Source organism: Melopsittacus undulatus, chromosome 5, assembly GCF_012275295.1.
Source record: "Melopsittacus undulatus isolate bMelUnd1 chromosome 5, bMelUnd1.mat.Z, whole genome shotgun sequence".
NCBI classification, from domain to species: Eukaryota; Metazoa; Chordata; class Aves; order Psittaciformes; family Psittaculidae; genus Melopsittacus; species Melopsittacus undulatus.
In genome coordinates, this window is record NC_047531.1 from 51,668,870 (window position 1) to 51,687,116 (window position 18,247).

Genomic DNA, 18,247 nt, shown 5'->3' on the forward strand with positions numbered 1-18,247 from the left:
CTGATTTGTTGGAGTGTGTTTATTTTCAGATGAGGCTGAACTAAAGCTAACAGACTGACACAGAGATAGAGGGTAAGCCGTCTTTGTGAGGATGCTTGGGAGCCTTGCTATTTGGTGCTACAGTATGGGTATTTCAAACACTAGGAAATGGTAATTATAAAAGGTCTATGGAATAGCAGTCTGCCAAAGAGATCATTGGGCAGTTGATGTGTTAAGGCTACATTTGCCTTGCTCACTGAGGTAGAAATGGCATTGGTAAAACACAGGTATGTAGCAGTGGTGTGGTATGGTGGTTGTTGGCTACCGTATCTGTTCTTGGTGACAGGAGTTACCAAGACTGAAATGAAAACAGGTAGGAGGACATAATAAGAAAAACTTATGTACTGTGTTCATGAAGCATGTACATTGTATTCATTGCCAAAGCAAAAACTAGGAAGTGACTGGTTGCTCACTGATGTGGAAAAAAAGGTGGTATGTTCCTCTTTATTAGGAAGCTGACTTATTTTTTTCTGTTTACACATGATCATCAAAAGGCTGTATGAAATTGTTTTGAGGGACTTACTGTAGTGAAGCAATCTAATACTTTAGTATGTCTTTATGGGCCCTGGTTGAGGCTTTAATGGAGTCAGAACACCAGCATGGTTGTCAACAGCAGTACCAACAGGTTATGATGTCTTACATTTTTTAAGCCTTTTGTGTGGAAATAACTTCTAGGATAAAAATAAAGAAACCTTTACTTTCTGCCAGGTTTGTAAACATGAATGGTGCCAGCACTTCTGCAAAATATTAGGGTTTGCACAATGAAGAATGTATCGATCAGGCAATGTTTATTTGGTCTTTTTGACAATGCTGAAGACTGACTGTTCCTGTGCTCCCATTAAAACCATCTTTTTCAGACCCCACGTCCTTCACCAGCCTACTTCTGCAGTGAAGTCAAAGACCAGTGCTTATAATATTTATGTGTTACTGTGATTTCATTTCAAGAAAATTTGGGTCTCTAGAAAGTAAGTTCATTGGCTGCTGGTGCCAGCTACTTAAGAAGGAATATGAAATAAGAGTTTTGAAAGTTAGAGGTACTTAAGCCATTCCTCACTCATTTTTGCTGGTGATGGTGATTCTAATGTGATATTCCATCTTTTAACGTTTGGAAGAATACCCTTTTTGTTTTCAGTCCCAAATCTGACAAAGGATATGGGATACAGGACAAATATGTACTGGTAAATAAAAGAGGCTTTCTGATGCAAAAAAAACCTCCCTCTTGAAAACTTTACAAGTTCATGGGACAGGACAATAAGTTGGAAAGCTGTGTTCGAAAGTTGTTAGGACAGAGAATTTTCTTTAACAGTGTCATGTTCTCCAGCTCTCTGGAGGCCTAATAAGAAAAGTAACATATAAAGCACCAGTTCCAGGGATGGTCTTAACAGGAGACCCACACTGTACTCTGCAACTTCAGGAAAAGTTGGGTTTTTCATGTGCTACAGAAGGACTGTGTGGAATGCATGTGCCAAAATGTGTGTTTCCGCTTGGAATCCAGGGAAAAAAAAATCTGTAAGCTTCCACATGCACATGTGCTTGAGCTCCTCTGCCAATGTTTTTTATTTCCTTATTAAAAGGGAGGGGGACAAGAACCAAACTCTTTTCTTTTCTGAAACTTAAATTATCCTGAATTTAAGTATCTATTAATGAATCTACTAGTTTCTGAAAACGCTGATCAGATGAGAAGCTGGTACGGGCACAGGAAGCTGTTACCAACAGTTACATCCATTTCCATGACTAAACCATCTGGTTCATGGAATCCTCAGGCTCTTTCTTCTCAAGTTTCCTTGACATTTGTGTTTAGTCTGTGTTTAGTTTGGCATACAGAAGAACTTGGCAAGATGGGAACTGTGCAATTTAGCTTGGTTGGTTTGCTTTCCCTTTTCATGGCCAAAATGTTGACCTCTACCCTGCTCCTTGATTATCCTTGGAGCTAAATGAAATTTTACAATTATTTTTCATACACTCCGTTTGAAAAGCAGCACACACTTCAGTACTATAAAATATTCTCCACCAGGATGTAACGCATGGTCCTGTGAGTGGATGTGGACATATGACTCATGAAAGAAAACCTTGTTTTTATGAGGAATGAATTGCATGGGTGCTGGACTTACTATGTTAAATATGCTCACTTTGGAGCACTAAGTGGAATTTAAGTGACCCTTTGCAATGTATTGTACTTGAAGTGATTTGGAACAGGCTTCAGATGTCGTGGTTGAGAACAGCAGCCTCACATGAGGTCTGTGTATCACCTCTGTGACCAAAGGAGTGGTTGGCAATTTGTGGGCTACCGCAGTATCATGCACATTTATGGACACATATAAATACATAAATAAGATTGATCACCAAAAGTGCATGTTCCTACCAAGTGCTGAAGCCAGTGCCTTTAAATTAGACCACTGACAGCTGGTCTACAGTGTTCTTTTAAAAAGAGGTTGATCGTAACTTCTCAAGAACCAAAATGACTGACGCTGTCATGTGCAAACTCACAGCTTGAAAACACATAAAGTGGATTACAGAAAGAAGCTAATATGTATTTGAACTGAAGTGAAGTCACCAGTTGCGTGATGCGGATGGCAGTAGACAGTTGAACTAATCTTTTAACTCTTGCCCTCACTACATTCTCCTGTTTTCCAGTTTTAATACTTTCAGCTCAAGAAGAAATGAGCATTTCCCATGCCATGCCTTATCTAGAGTTCTTTGTTAACAGTGTCAGTCCTTGAAAAAAACATCTTGGCCAAGAGCTTTGAAGTGACAGGATGAAGAGTATTGTGACTTTGAGGTGGAAAGACGTTGTGGGCCATGTTTTTGCAGCAGCAAAGAAATAAATGAATTAAAAATCAAAACAAAACACCACCTGTTTGGTGTATTCCGAATATGGACAGAAAGTTGGAAATGGATTAAAAGAGAAATGATGGCATCTAATTGTCAGAAGGCAAAGGACAGCAACCAGTTCTGCTGGACCACCTGTGACATTGCACTGAAAAGAGAGAGAAAAAGTCTTGGGGGCTCCCCCTGCCACCATGCAAGCTGATTCAATAGCACAACATCTCTTCCTGAAACACTTGTGATGCTGTTTTGTACGAGTCAGGAACATTTCTCGTCAGTCAGACTCCCAAAAGCAGTTGACCAAGGCTGTAGGTTTCTCCAGGACTTAAGATGTGCCTAGAGAGAAGTAGCAGCTTTCAAGTTCACCCTTGTTAGAGGCACCTTTTTCTTCTTCCTGCTGTATTTTATTTACAGATGGGGGAGAATGCCTGGGGATGTATTCTACCATCGCCAATCTGCTGTCATTCAAGTACCCTGGTATTTGTAGGTCCTACATACTGAAGAAGCAGAAGTTAGGAAATAAAAGTTTTTTGCAGTGCCACTGAATATTCACTGTAGTTTTGCAGTGTTTCGGTGTGAGTGCACTTGAGTGTTTGGAAAGTCTCGTATCTCTCTTACAGCAGTGTCCCATGAAATGCAGCTTATGTCAGGAGGACTGTAAAAGTGTTCTTCCATCTCTCTGACACCAGTTCAGTGAGGGAAGAACAAGCTCCACTTGTGACAGCTCATACCAATAGGATTGGTAGTTCAGAACCAGATGTTGGTCTGCATATTGTCCCTGGTTGCATCTGCAGGCTTCCACTGAAAACCATTTATTGCACATATGCTTTAGAAGGAGAATTTATCCTACAGATTCTTTGGTACAGTTTAGGATGCGCTTGGCAAGTTGTGTCTAGCTTTGACATACAAGTCCCAGGGTGAGTTTAACTCACCCCAAGAGCAAGAAACTTGCAGCAAAAATCCTGTGGAGTTGCACTGCCTTTTTAAAGAGACTCTTCCAGGGTAGGACTGCAGTCCTGTGAATCCCTCTGAAGACTGATAGATGAAAACAAAGTGACATTAGTACTAGAAAAATACACATTTCTTTGCACTTCATAGTTTGTAGAGTTGGAATGTTTTGTCTTGATTTTATTTCCTTTTTCTTGATACTCCTTAAAGTATGGATTTTGCTTTGTAATGGACACTTCTGTTTATTTTTGAGTAGTTCTTACTCCATAACTGGAAGTTTGTATTTAGGCTGTTACATCATGCCATAGTTAGAATACACATTTGAACAAATGCCTCAAAGAGTCTTTCGAAATGAATGCTAAACCTCCATGGATCCCTGCTGTGGTGGTTTTCAGGTTCACTTACAGGGGAAGATTTAGATCAGACATAAGGAAAAAATTCTTCCCTGAGAGGGTGCTGAGGCCCTGGCACAGCTTGCCCAGAGAAGATGTGGCTGCCCCATCCCTGGCAATGTTCAAGGCCATGTTGGATAGAGCTTGGAGCACCCTGGTCTAGTGGAAGGTGTCCCTGCCCATGGCAGGAGGGTTGGAACTGGATGAGCTTTAAGGCTCCTTCCAGCACAAACCATTCTATGTCTCTTAATCCTTTTATTGCCATATGTAGAGCAGGCGAAGTGAAATAGAATTTAGAGAGTAGAAGAGAGACCGAGAGATGAAAATTCTTGGTTTGCATTTCCAATTGTATTCCTAATGTACACACTTCTTAAGAGCTCTGTCATGTTTCCATGAAAACTTCTCTTAAGATTTCTGTCCTATGGCTTCCTGGAAGTTGGGTTTCTCATGCAGGCTGTTTGAACACTTTAGTGCTGTGCATGATCCAGCAGTAGCTGGATATTGTTTGTATTTCAGGAAAAACTCCTTTATATTCAAGGAAAATTAATGCAGTGTTACATTTGGCAGTGTGCTGTGCTCTTTCAGTCCTGAAATTCAGATCTGAAAGAAACTTGGCTGAAGAAATATGAATTTTTAAAATACTGCAATAATAAAAAAGCAGGAAGCTTTTATCCTTACACTTAAGGAAACAGGAGAAGGATTGTGGATTAGCCAATATTAGTAGTACTTCAACATAGTTGCCAAATATGAAACAATAATGCAGTGCAGGTGATCTAAGCATCCACAAAATCATAAACCTATTATCAGATTTGTCAGTCCATGCAGTCCTGAATGAAATGGTTTCAGGTAAACTGCCTTGTATTTCACATGGAACACTTCCTGTCAAGCATTTCCATGGATGAGTTTGATCCTTAGGACTGTTTCTGTCTTCAGGCTTGATGATGGCAGTTTTAGACAAGCACACCTCAAAAACTGAAGATTAAAGGTAAGGAGTCTCCTATTCAGAGGTTTTGTAGATGTGCAGTCAAGTATTTACATAACTGCTGCATCCTCCTATACTTCCCTGTCATGTGAAATAAAATTTGACAGAGTGCTGGAAAGCACATTCTTGCTTTTGCAGAGTAGATCTGCAAAGCAGTTAACAGAAGTTGTTTGTCACCTCCAGCAAACAGCATCACTGACACAACATTGCCTACAATAATCTCACTTCTGCCTGGGAGCAGACAGCACTGTTCCCTGCAGCTTGTGCACTTCAGCAGCACTCAACACCAGTGCTAATGAGTACTACTAGTCCTCTTTATTTAGGGATGAAGCAACATCTCTTACCTAACATCAGTACACATGTGTATGAGACTTTAGTATAGCTCAGTTAACACATGGTGATTTCTTCATGTATCTGTGCCCAGATGGTTGCCACATTGGAATTGAATGTTGTTGGCCTAATCTGGTTTAAATATATGATATGTTGGAATGTCACCAAGGGGAAACAGTCTGGCAGAGACTGCTTTGCAGATCTCTCCCTTCTCTTCCTCCATTTAGACAAAGCAGAGCTGTAGAGGGCCCAAAGAAGTACTGTAGCACTTGCTCCAGAAAGTCACACTGAAAAACTGATTTGGCTGCATGTTTAATCATGTAATCTAGAAGCTACAAGCTAGGAAAAGTAGTTCTGGTTCTCTTAGTGACTCACCAGCTACAGCTCTGTATGTGGGCACCGCTTGTATTTATGACTAGATAAAGAGACTGGAAAGCCACTGATGGGGTATTAATAAAAACTCAGTGAAGTCACAAGAAGAGATATGTCAGTTGAGGGTCAATTTGATCTTCAGTTCCCCACTGGAAAGGGAAAAGAAGGAAAGGATGAGGCAGGTCTTTTGGGTTTTTTCAACCAACATTGGGCATAGCTGTGAGCTGGGAATAAAGGGAAGAGAACTAGGGTATTGAATAAATAGCAAATAGTAAAGGTAAAGCTGAAATGAGTAAATAGTTTGGCAGATACAGAAACCAAAGAGCACAGAGGTAGCAGAAACTTTAACTAGGGCTTGGGGATTAGAGAAATGTCTTCTATATGCTTATCTTTAAAAAGAAAAGCCACTCCTGAAATAGTTGAAGGGTGACACACTCTAAGTTGGTGTGCAAACTGAGTAGTGAATATGTGAATTTTATGGAAAACAAGATCAATAGGAGAGAGAAGGGTGTAGGGAAACGAGTGATTGAAAGCACAAGGGAAAAGTTGAAAAGCGAGTCATAGGAAGGTACTTTTGTATGAGACTATCTGTAGTCCTCAAAGGATTCCTTTCAAAATGCCAGGGGGAAATGCTGCTAGAAGATTGCTCAGTTATGTATCGGAAGGGTGCTGTATTTCACCTGTGAGGGGGCAGAGGAGGGGAAGGGAGGATTGCTGTGTGCAGCCTGGTTTTTATCTTCCCCCAACACCTGCTGTTGGGAGATAGAACTGGACTAGAGGAACCTCTGATCCCACATTGCTGTTGAAGCAGCAATGGTTCCCTGCAGTAGCAAACCAAATCTTGATGGGGGCCTTTGGAAATAGAGAAATAGCAGGATTTAGGACTGACACAACATGAATGGTGTTTAGCTCATGCTGTCCCCAGAATATGTGTCTAGCGGGTTTACAGATAGAAGGTGTGACTTTACCACACGTAACGGCAGAGGGAGAAAATGTGGATGTTCACAATTAGTTCAGTTCTTTAGCTCTTGCAGCAAAGGGCACCATGACAAGCAGGTGTGGGGTTTGGAACAGTGCTTCATCTGCTGGTCACTAAGACTGGACACTTTTTCCCTATGACTGTAGAGCCTTTCTTTTTGGAGGGAGAAGTCAATTCTGGGGTGGTTTATGTCTGCAAAACATAAAGGCCCATAAACCATTAATGATTTCTGATAGGCAGGAAAATGGTTAACTGAATGTATTTCTAGATTTCATACCATCAAATTGGACAGGAAAAGTCTGTGTATCTCTTAGAGCTGTATTTTTTCCCAGGGCTTTTGCAGACTTGGGAGACAATACTGTATTGTTTACCCTGTGTTAATGTCTGGAAGGCTATTATGAAATGGGAGTTGGAAATAACCCTTTTGTTTAATTCTGGGACAGAAACCTGCAGCAAGGTTTGAGTTCCGCAACAGGTGTTGGTATCATCAATACTACAAAATAAGCAGGATCTGGAGCATTAAGGATGAGAGAGGGTGGTTACTTCCCAAGAATGCCTGTATTTCATTCCTTGGCTGTAATTAATCACTATAATTTTCTGAAATCTGAGTTTTTATAATGCCTTTATAAAAAATTCCTACAGAGTCCCAGTACAGAGCACCTTTTCTGAGGAATTTAACCTCTGTCTTTTCTGTGTTTCATGTGAGTGGGAAGCTCCAATGCTTGCCAGTTTTCATCTCTGTAGTGATTTTGCAAAGTGTAATCATTGTAAAGTGCAATTGCTTAACATATAGCTCATTCACTAAAACCCCCAAGGATAAAGGCAGTGAGTAATGTGAGTCATTACTAGAGCAATGGTATCTAGAAAGATGAAGAGTCATGCATCAAGTACCAATCCATTTAGTCTTGAATTAAGAATTTCAAAAATCATTATTCAGATGTGATAGATATTATCTCCAGGCAAATTACTTATCCTGGAATGCTGTGCTGCTGCTGCTAATGTTTTTCTCTTTGGTATTAGAACTGCTGATGGTGATTACACATCCCTACTGCTCTGTTTGCCTATCCAAGATCAGCAGCTTTCCTTCTGCATCTCCCTTTCCTTTCCAGACACTATGTACCTTCATGCCTGAAATTCAGACACTTTGTCCAGAAAACATTAAGAACTGTTCTGGTTTGATCAACCATGTTAAGGCTCAAAATCATGTTTTTCAGTCACGCTTACTTTTATTCAGCCATGTAGGTTTCAACCATTTTTTTTACTTTTCTTTGTACTAAATCATATGAGCTGGAATAGATTTCTTCTCCATCTCATTCCAGTTAGGAACTTTTTGGTCCAAGAACATAGAATTTGACTAGACAGACAATGTACTATAAATGACTGGAGTGTTAATGCTTCTATCATCATTCTGTGAAGGTACTTTGCAGTTTAATAAGTGATATGAACTATCATCTTACTTTTTACATGCTTTGAGATGTACAAGGGCCTAAACCAGTTCAGTGCTACAGCATGACATAGTATGTTGCACTCTGAAGGGGCACCAAGGTTTAGCATAGCTGATAAATCAAAAGTTCAAGGTTTCCTGTGGGAACAAAAAAAAAAACCAAGCTTCCTGAATTACAACAAAAAGACCCCAAACAACAAAACAAGGCATGTGCTGGATGTCTGTGTAGCCCCCTTGAAGTCAATAGGACTTAGGCAATATAACATTAGTTGGAGATCTATTATTGGAGGTATTATAATGTCAGTGATGTTATTAGGAATGTGAAATAATACACAATAAATGAGTATACCAGTCTATAACATGGCTCAAAGACCACATTTATAAGGCATTGTACTTTAATTTGTACATTAAAAACAAACCACAGCCTTTTACTATGACTTAAGACAGTGGTTATATCCCACAAGCTGTGCTACTGTGTGTTCCCTCCCTAAAAACATTTCAGGAAATATAACAGCAGACAATAGAGAATCTTTAGATTATATTTAATCAGGTATGTATAATCCATTTTGGGTGCAACTTTTTCATTCCACACTTTCTGTAACTACTGACAACCTCCTGAAACACTGACAATACTGTTCAGGCATTTCTCCTTTTACATGGTGTGTTGCTTTGCATTGTATTTGTGATTGCCCACCATGCCTAGGATCAGTACCACACATAGTATGTACTTTAGTGAGTCTTTTTAAAATAAACTTTTTTTTTTTTACTGAATTGCATAGGAACAGATGAGATGTTTACATTGGTAGCCTCTGAGTTTTTGAGATGTTGCCACTTTGTTTAGGGATCCCAAACACACTGGGATCCCAGTGTCCCCCATAAACACATTTTATTTATGTTCATAAAATTCATTACAGGACTATATTTTTCTAAATGATTCAATCCACTTCCTATGAAGTCAAATGACTTGCAAAGGAGAAGCTATTGATCAAGCCTGGCAATATCATATGTGTGATGCACTAAGGAAAGACAACGGTTATATTAGATCAGAGGTTTACAGATCATTTTCTAGAAAAAGTACACATTTGACAGCAGAAATAATCTGTAAGATACTGCATTTGTATACCTGATTTTGCAGGCTTTAGGAAGACCCCAGAATTGTCCAGTTGTTACGAAACTTGTTTGTGGGTGCTGTGCCTGGTTGTAGGACATCACATGCTTACGACACTTGAGACTGAAATAGATACACTTCCGTGACTGGCTGCATCCATACACTTACAGCCTTAGCCAATGAATTGTGAAAGCTATGAAAGACATCTCCTCAAAGATGAAAGCCAGTTCCATAACCAGCAGGTGCTTCTGTGTTCCCAACCAAGAGAACAACCTCTGTAAGACTGGAGAACTGTAGGAAGAGGTCTGCAGAAGGTAGGCACTAATGCAACACACTAGGATTTTTTCACAGTATCACAATGCTTTCAGGACAGTGCACATTTTCCACTATTAAATCTAGTAAATCAGGAAAAAAATCTTGTATGTAGCTAGAGGATTTCTTATATATCAGTGATTGTAGAACTCACTGTTCTTTCAGTCAACACCAACAATAAGATGTAGGCACTTTGATAAGGACAACTCTGTGCCATTTCAGAGTGATGGGCATTTCACTCCAGAAGACTTTGTGTTAAATGATACTAATGACAGAGAAGGATGTCTTCTCCTCAGTGTCCAACTTGTACCCATTCCTATTGATGGTAGATGACTGCCCATCACTCTGAAATGGCAGAGCTGCCCTGATCAAAGTGCCTGGTTGTGCCAGAACCAATTTGAGAAGTCTTAAACTGGTTTGTATCTTTTCTAACTAGAACAGTTATGCACTGATAAGCTGAAGGGAGGCTTTAATGATATTAAATGGATCTCCAAAAGAGCTTGATTTTATTAAAGAGTAACTATGTTTAATTCCAGTCTGTCTCTGGCAGGTTTGCTAATCCTCTGTATATCTAGATGGGTTCAACACAGATTCATTGTTTGAATAACAGACAGAAATCAAACTGGTGCAACTGCCCCAAACCAGACAGTTTGACTGCAGAGAGCCAAATCCTCCTGCACAAATATTTCTTGTTAGAATCATGTTTCTAACAATTTGGGTTGAGTATTTCCTTGCCAATATAAACTTTATCAATATAAACCAGTGAGAATCTTCCCATCAATAAAGAGTGTTTATTATCATCTTGCGTAAATAGGAATAGGTTTGTGTATGACCTGGTTTAAACCTGCTCATTGTGGTTCAGCTTGGTTTAGTTAGGCAGGCACAAGCTGAACAAATACAACCACCATTCAATTCCTACAAAACTGCATATATGAACTGCACTAGAAAAACTAATTTTAATTTCAAAAGAGCCCAAGCAATCCTTAAGTTTCCAGAACAGAGCTTCACTGGTATCAGTTAATAGACTTTAAAATAGTGCAGGTGAGTGAGAAGGACTTGGTATTATCAATGAGTTACATCCATTTATTGACGTAGCAACCTGGTCTGTAGCTTAGTAACAGATCTGGTAAAACTGATCCTCCAGCAAATAGCTTTATTTGCTCACTTTCTGTTTCAAAGCCAAAGGTCATGTACTGGGTTGTCTTATGGCAACATGCTATAGACTAGTAACTGGTCCTTTAGGACCTCATTCTGCTAGCACAATCACAGCAAGCATGAAAGGTCTTGGGGAAAAGGTTTTCTGTGCAATGTGGGATACAGGTGGTGGCTCACAGGGATGCACCTGCTCCACACCTTGGCCAGCAGCTCTGACCTGCCAGAAAGGATGAAACCCCAGCAGATGGCCTGGTTAGATTTGGCCATTTTTGGCTGTAGGTACATTCTATTTCTGTTTTGTTTCTTAAGTGATTGAAATGCTTTGTCATTCTGTCTGCACTTCACTGCTCCAGATGCTGCTGCTTGCTGGCTTGCCCTGCTTCAGGCCACCAAATATTTGGGTTCGTCAGGCCGGAGTTTCATGGCCTTGTCCACACAGAGCAGGATGAGAGTCAGAAACCAGAGGCTCCAGCCAACGGCCGCTGCAATCCATCCATAATCATCCATGCCAGTCTGGCAGCACATGGCTGCTTGCGTGCAGATGTTCACATCTAGTGGAGAAGAAATGAAGTGAGCTGATGGGAGGCTAAGTACATACCAAGTTTCCTTTGCTAGAAGACAGGTGAGATGGTGACTTTGCTGTCTGTCCTGCAGCCTGTTATTCTGCCTTGGCATCTTTCCCCTAAGCCTGGTTCTTAACCTAGGGGATGGCAAGATTCAGTTTCATCTCCACATCTTCAAGACTCAAACACCCCTTTCTGGCTAAACACCTGAGCTACTCCTCTTCACCACTCTGTCCACCATTACAGAAATCTTTAAAAACACCTATTTAGCATCTCCTCAGTCAGTTTCAGGAATGGGATAGGATAGAAGTAGTTAGTTAAAATTTAAAATAAACCCAGGGTAGACAAACCTTCATATGAGAGAATAAGAGTTTAGGTATCCAACAGCTCTGCCAGCAATAGAAGCAGTGGCTGCTCTCTGCTAGGCTGTTATCTGTGACTTGTGCGTAACAACAGCAAAACACACAGTCATTGGGGATCCCTGGTTTATGTGTTTAAAAATGAAATAATTTTTAACAATTCTATATATTTTTTCTTGCATCTTTTACATTTTATTTTTGATAGCTTAAATCAGTCCAATTTCCTAAAGTCAGTCAAGGAATGTGTCAATAGTTGTTTAATTTATGTTGCTATTTAAAGCTATCTGCCCTACTTCTTCCATGGTTAGGACACAGTGGAGATACCCAGTTTTGTGTCTGCATCCCAGGTGGTAACATGGAAATATCAAGGGAAGCCTGGAAGACCACGGTACCCCTTGGGCTGGAAGAGAAGCTGAGTGTGAAACCCCAGCATGCAGGGGAACTGAGGCAGCCAAAACCACCTCGCATCTACATGCATTGTGTATTAACGTGCACAAAGCTTGTCAGCTGTGAAAAGTGAATGCCTCCTGAGCACGATGCAGGGCAGGCAGCCTCTTGTACATTTCCAGGTAAAAGCAAAGTGAAGGTGCTGCTCGGCTACTCTAGTTCATGTACATCAGGCTGGACCATGTTCCTGTGCATTGGCTTTCAGCGCACTCATTTACAGTTGTCCTGCACTGTAGAGAGCAGCTCTTCCCACAACAAAAGAGACATAGTTTGTGTGTGCCTAGAGAAGGGAGAGGTGTCTGCACCCTATGCCATGCTTTGAAATAGCATACGTCTATTTGTATGCATACTATAATCTGGGAAGTGCAGGACTGCAGGGATGTTTGACATTTGGGATGGAGGATGACTCAGGGAGGATGGGTTGGCTCTCATGTTGTCTGGGACTGGCTGTTTGGGGAAGACCTGGTAGCTGGTGGGAAGAAACACTCTTGGGAATCTGTGTTGTGCCTAAAGCCAGGCAGTGTTCAGGGAGCTTTAGTACGCACAAACTGAATTAGCTATGAAATAGTCTGTTCAAAGCTGGGTCCACCTGAAGGTACCTAAGGTATTATAGGCATGTCAGTGGAGGAGTCTTAGAAATGTGTCCTAGAGTTTCACCCACAGTGGTAGGCTTTACAAAAGAGAAATGCTTTTCCAGGACAGTCTCTCAGTCACCTGTGTGCTTTCATCACCTGACTCTATCATGGTAGTAATGATTTATAAATACTTACTAAGACATGGTGTTTCGTACTCAGTTGCAAGCATTGAGCTTGTTGAAGCATTGGAGACCTCTTGAGCTGCTGCCAGAAGGAAAGCACAAGAGAAAAGGCAAGTTACATTAAAAAAGCCATATTGGGCATCAAGCATGAAAATCTAGAAGCCTTGCAGAGGTCTGTAGGATGGCAACAAATTGGGGAAAGTAAGTTCTTCTCCTGAACATTGCTGCAGCAAGGTATGCTTTCTCATCCCACCACTGTGAACACAGGCTCTGGAGAGACCTGCTCCAGCACCAGGCATAATAAACAACTGAATCACTGTGCCTCTACCTGAGTATGACCCTGGTGTGAGCCATTCTCTCAGGGCTCAAATTATTCACTGTCCTTTCCCAGGCTACAGGGGCCTATCGAGCAACGACCGAAATGAGAGAGGGCATTTGGTGTTCAGTGTCATGGGGAGATTCATGGCCAGTGAGCTGTACATCTACCTCCTTCTGCCCTTAGAAAACTCCCAGTAACTTCAGGGTGTGAAGGAGTCTGGCAGAGCTGAGGGCTGAGCCCATCTGTGGAGAGCACCAGCAGAGCCACTGCAGCCTCTGTGAGGAGCTTTGGCTTTGCCACAGTTAAGGTACATCTGTGCCTGAAACTGTTCTGGCTGAGCTCCAGCTTGGGCCAGCACAAAAACTAGTCCAGGCTGGAAAATACCATACAGGAGGAGCTACAGGAGTAAGGACCTGCACACAGATGGAGGGGCTCCAACATGCTGCTTGTCCACAGACCAGGTAGAAGTTATGGGACAGCTGTCCCAGTCAAACCATCCCTCTGAGCTGATAATTCAGAGTGTGAGAAAAATCAGTTCCAGCCTGATTTCACTCAAGACTTTGAAATAGCAGCTCGTGTTTAGTTTCAGCTCAGGAGAACAAAACAGAACAAGACTTCTTACCAAATTTCTGCTTTAAGTTTGGTATTTTCGATGTAACAGCAAATAAACTTAGGTTGCCCTGCAGGTGATGCCTTTCTTTGGATCACCTGCTCTTGCTCAGCTTTGCATGCTGACCTGACAAGCAGCCAGCAAGACCAGAGCTTTCCTTTTGGCCACTGACACACTAGGAGCGGGTCCCTGGGCAGCCTGCTCCAGGGAAGGGCCTGAGTATTCCCCATTCCTCTGTGACTGTGCTAGGACTTGCTGAATGACTTTGGCCAAGCCCATGACTTGTTTTCTCAGTTAATAAGTACCTCATGGGAGCACTAGAAAGAGTCATTAAGAACTGTGTGTGACCTGTGGATACCAGACACTGGATCATGTTTATAGATTGCAGACCTGTCAAAGCTAACCCATCTTTAACCTGGCAGGTCTCAGCTGGTGCTGATACAGGAATGCAGGCAGGAGCCTGGTGGGAAAGGAGCTGATCACAGGTCTCAATTGCATTTTATTTTTAGGCAACTTCTACAATTAAGGAGGCACCAAAGCCGTATTTCCCACAAAAAAGCACCTAGTAAGAGCTAAACCAGGCTATACTGAGCCTCCTGGGTGGTATTCCAAATGGTCCCTTGCTTCAACTGGTACGGAAGGCCAAGTAACCGTGGTTTCCTACCTCCCTGCCATTCAGCAGAGCAACCTAGAGCTCAGTCACATTTACAGTGACTCTGTAAATAGCTGATAAAAGCACATCTCTTCAGAAAGATGCCGTGATCAATCACATCACTGCTGATTTTCAATGGCATTAGTCAATTCCAGCTCTTAACACTTTTTAGATGAGACAAGGGAGCCCACCTTTTTTTTAAGGAACAAGTTACTGTTAGTGGGCAATATATTTAGGTACGGAGCAGGGGAAAAGGCAGGGAACAGAAACTGGAGCACGAGAGAAGACACATACCCGCTGAGCAGGAATACCAGAGCACGGCGGTGCAGAAGAGCACAGTGATGGCTGCCGAGGGCCCGCAGGAGAGGTGCTTCATGCCGGGGGTCCAGCTCCCACCCAGGGGGTTGCACAGGTTCTGCTGCTGTGGCAGGCAGCCGGGTTCAGCAGGTCCTCGGTGTGCTCAGAGCGCCAGTGTGCAGGGCAGAGGGCGGAGCAAAGGAGCTGCCTGCTGCCAGGACACCTCGAACCTTCCTGCCACAGCCGGGTGGGGGGAGAGAAGGGCTCTGACCAAACCAGCCCCAGCAGGAGGTGGATATGACACTGAGGCAGGCGGAGGGCCCCGGAAGGTCAAGCCAGGAGATTTCTCCCCAGGATCTGCTGCAGCTGGAGAGAGAAAAGGCCTCCGGAGTGAGCCGTGCCCAAAGAGGCCTCAGGCAGGTTGCTGGTGCTCTTCAGCCCCAGTCACTCATAGCTTCGGGGGCTGTGTGAGAACAGAGCTATGCGGAGCCTGTTCTGGATGTGCAGCCATCCCATGGGAGGCAAGGGGGAAGGTGTCTGGGGTGGCAGTACTACTGGGATGGACAGTATTTAATAATTATTTATTTTTTATCTCACCATACTGCTGAAACCCATAGGGGAGGGATGTAATAGACTTCCCACGCAAGAGATGTGACACTGAGGTTTGTTCGGTCTCCTAAGAGTGAAGCCCATGTAGGCTTAGCCCTGCCTTTGTGGGGTAAACCTGCTTGTCCCTCCCACTCGCCACCAAAACCACTTTGTGCCCTTCCAGCTGCATTCCATGGTGCAGCAGGGCACAGGCCAACAGTGGTTTGCCCTACCCAGAAGGCTCACCAAGGAGCAGATGAAGGCAGGCCTGCTGGAAGAGGCATGTTAACCGCCCATGTCTCCTTGTTTTCATGTCAACACACCGCCAGGGCTGGTAGAGTTAGGGCTGTGGTGGCTGGTCCATGACAGCCACCTCCGGCTGTTGCAGGTATGCGTGTCCCTGTCCTTTGGCTGACACCCAAGCAAGGGGTGGCCTAAGGTATGTTGTGCTCTGCTGGCAGCCAGGCTGAGTGTGTGACCCCAGGGGCCATCACTCTTTGCCTCAATAGGCACAAATCACAGCAGGAGAGGTGCTGCAGAAACACTCCAGCTGCTCAAGAGTTGCTTGAATTTAATCTATAGAAATAATAATCTTCATCTCTGCCTCATTTCAGCATCTAAGTCCTTTTGTGCTTGTTGTCTTTAATTTGTGGTTTTATCTGAGCACTCTGTTGTGTCAAAGCTAAAACTCAACTCTTTGCTGGGGAAAGGCCTTTCTTCCAGCTTCACTTTTCCCTCTGGAATTTCTCATGCATGATTCCTGCTGGAAGTTGACCTGGCAGTTAATTTTGCCAAAATAAGGAGTACAAAAGTGTTGTGTGCAGCAGAAAATGTTTGGGGTGAAATGAAAAGACAAAACTGCTCTGCTAGTGCATGAATGACTCAATTTTTAATTAAATGTTTTTTAACTATTACCTAAATACTCTTTATCAGCTTGCAGGTAAATGTGCCCATTTCTATGGGGTGCTCAGAATGTTTTGTCCAATTAACATAGCATATTTCTTCTCCTTTCCAAAATGTGTTCCCTCCATGGCTCAGAAAGGGCCTGCTCCAAAGCCTCCTGGAGCAGCAAACAGGCTGTTCTTGGCTTCAGTGGTTTTTGGATCAGATTGGCTTTGCTTGATAAGTTCAGACGCAACGGGAGCCCTGTAAAATAATCTCCTGACACAGATCTGGTTTTGTTTCATTTCTTCTTTGTAACACATTCACATTTCAGTGTTATGACTGTCTGAAGAGTGATAGAGTCTCTAAAGCCTTCCCCAAGCTTGGTTTCTATGCATCACATGAATGCCTGTCTCCACAGGGGTATCCTGGCACATGAGGCATGACAGCTGCATCAATAGAGATGGGGGTTTCCTCTCCTTGGGGTCCTCTTTCCATGCATTTTTCAAGGCAAGACTCCATTTATACTTAAATTAGGCACTTCTCCACCCCTCCCTTTAGAGACTCTTCCATAGCATGTAGAGCTGCTGGTCAGCTTTTCCTTATGATTATGAAGGAGGCAATACCTACCATTTGGTATATTTTGTGCCACAGAGAGCTTTCCAGTTAAGGTTTTCTGGTGACCAAGGTGTGCCCTTGACACATCACCACCAGGTGTGGCTCTCAGCAAGTTATTACCTTTGTCACACACTCACTTTGTCTATACATATTTTTTTCTGTTTACATAGGCAACATGCTTGTGTTTTCAATTCCAGATAAAAGCTGATTGCTGCTGCAATCCTTTTCCATCCCAGCAGTGACCTGCATGATGTCAAGTGAGCTATAGCACAATATTTAACTCAGGGCAAAGCACACAACTCTTGAGAGCGCAGCAGAGCAGGTACATCATCTCTGGTGTATCAGTGATAGGAGGATACATCTCTTTCTTCCATATGACACTTGAGGTTGGGTTAACTACACCCCTACTGTCATTTTACTGTACAGTAATGTACTCTGTACAGTAATGTACTCTGCTTATCTGCTGTGACAGGAGGGAGCTTCGGTGAAATAGAGCTCAGAACTTAATGTCTCACGTAGCCACACAAAACCTTATACATGGTGGAGCTAAGCATGGAGTGATTATAACTGAGATACTGATCCCAGAGCTACCTACAGCTGCATGAAGCTTCCCTGTGCTACTGAAAGTGATGACAGCCCAGCCCTGGAGGGGTTGCATGTTTAGAATCCCCCTAAGCCCTGTGTGTTGGCATACTGAAGAGATGATTAGCTGATAATTCCAAGTTGCTATTCACAAGGGTATGTGCAGCCTGTGAGATTATGGTGCTCAGCACCAGGGAGGATGCTAGGTGGTGTGAGACCACAGGAGTGAACTGTCTCCTATACGTGCTTTGTAGATAGCAAAAGTGGTCTTTAATAAGATCACTTGAAATTTAAAAATAGCATCCAAGTGATGCTCTAGAAGAGGCATGTGTTGGATGGCATGTCTGTCTGTTAGCATCTCACTGTCTTTGTATTGCAGGGTTAGCTCCCTCCCAGGTGGCCTTTGTAAAGCTCAAAAAAGCTTAAGGGCCTTTATAAAGCCCTCAAAATGGCTTTAAAGAGCTCAAAACCTTAAGCCTGATGCCAATAATTTGTCCATCAGGGAGGGGGCCATTATGTTTAGTATCCTTATTGATGTGAAAAATAGCTATTTAAGATAAAGCTACCTATGAACAAGGGATTTGATTTTTAAAGTGAGGCAAATGGAGGAACAAAATTCAAACCCACAAAGGTTTTACTCTTTAAATGAAAGAAGGGGAGGAAGAATCTGCTTTCTGTTGCACAGA

The 18,247-nt window shown here is 42.6% G+C and overlaps 1 protein-coding gene across 1 annotated transcript; it reads right to left on the bottom strand.

Moving 5' to 3' along the window:
* Positions 1-10,539: 10,539 nt before the first annotated feature.
* TMEM213 (transmembrane protein 213) lies at positions 10,540-15,026 on the bottom strand. The gene is made up of 3 exons (XM_005151751.2): positions 14,889-15,026; positions 13,027-13,095; positions 10,540-11,438 (listed from the first exon to the last, which is right to left on the bottom strand). Exons 1-3 carry the CDS (start codon positions 14,968-14,970, stop codon positions 11,269-11,271), a joined length of 321 nt encoding a protein of 106 aa, XP_005151808.1. The 5' UTR covers positions 14,971-15,026; the 3' UTR covers positions 10,540-11,268.
* Between the last annotated feature and the right edge of the window lie 3,221 nt (positions 15,027-18,247).

What these genes read in the sequence shown, in the direction of transcription:
- TMEM213 (XM_005151751.2), bottom strand. Translation starts at nt 14,970, where the DNA reads ATGAAGCACCTCTCCTGCGGGCCCTCGGCAGCCATCACTGTGCTCTTC. An exon ending in CTGGTATTCCTGCTCAGCGG is followed by an intron (nt 13,096 to 14,888) that starts GTATGTGTCTTC and finishes TCCTTCTGGCAG; the next exon opens with CAGCTCAAGAGGTCTCCAAT. An exon ending in GTACGAAACACCATGTCTTA is followed by an intron (nt 11,439 to 13,026) that starts GTAAGTATTTAT and finishes CTTCTCCACTAG; the next exon opens with ATGTGAACATCTGCACGCAA.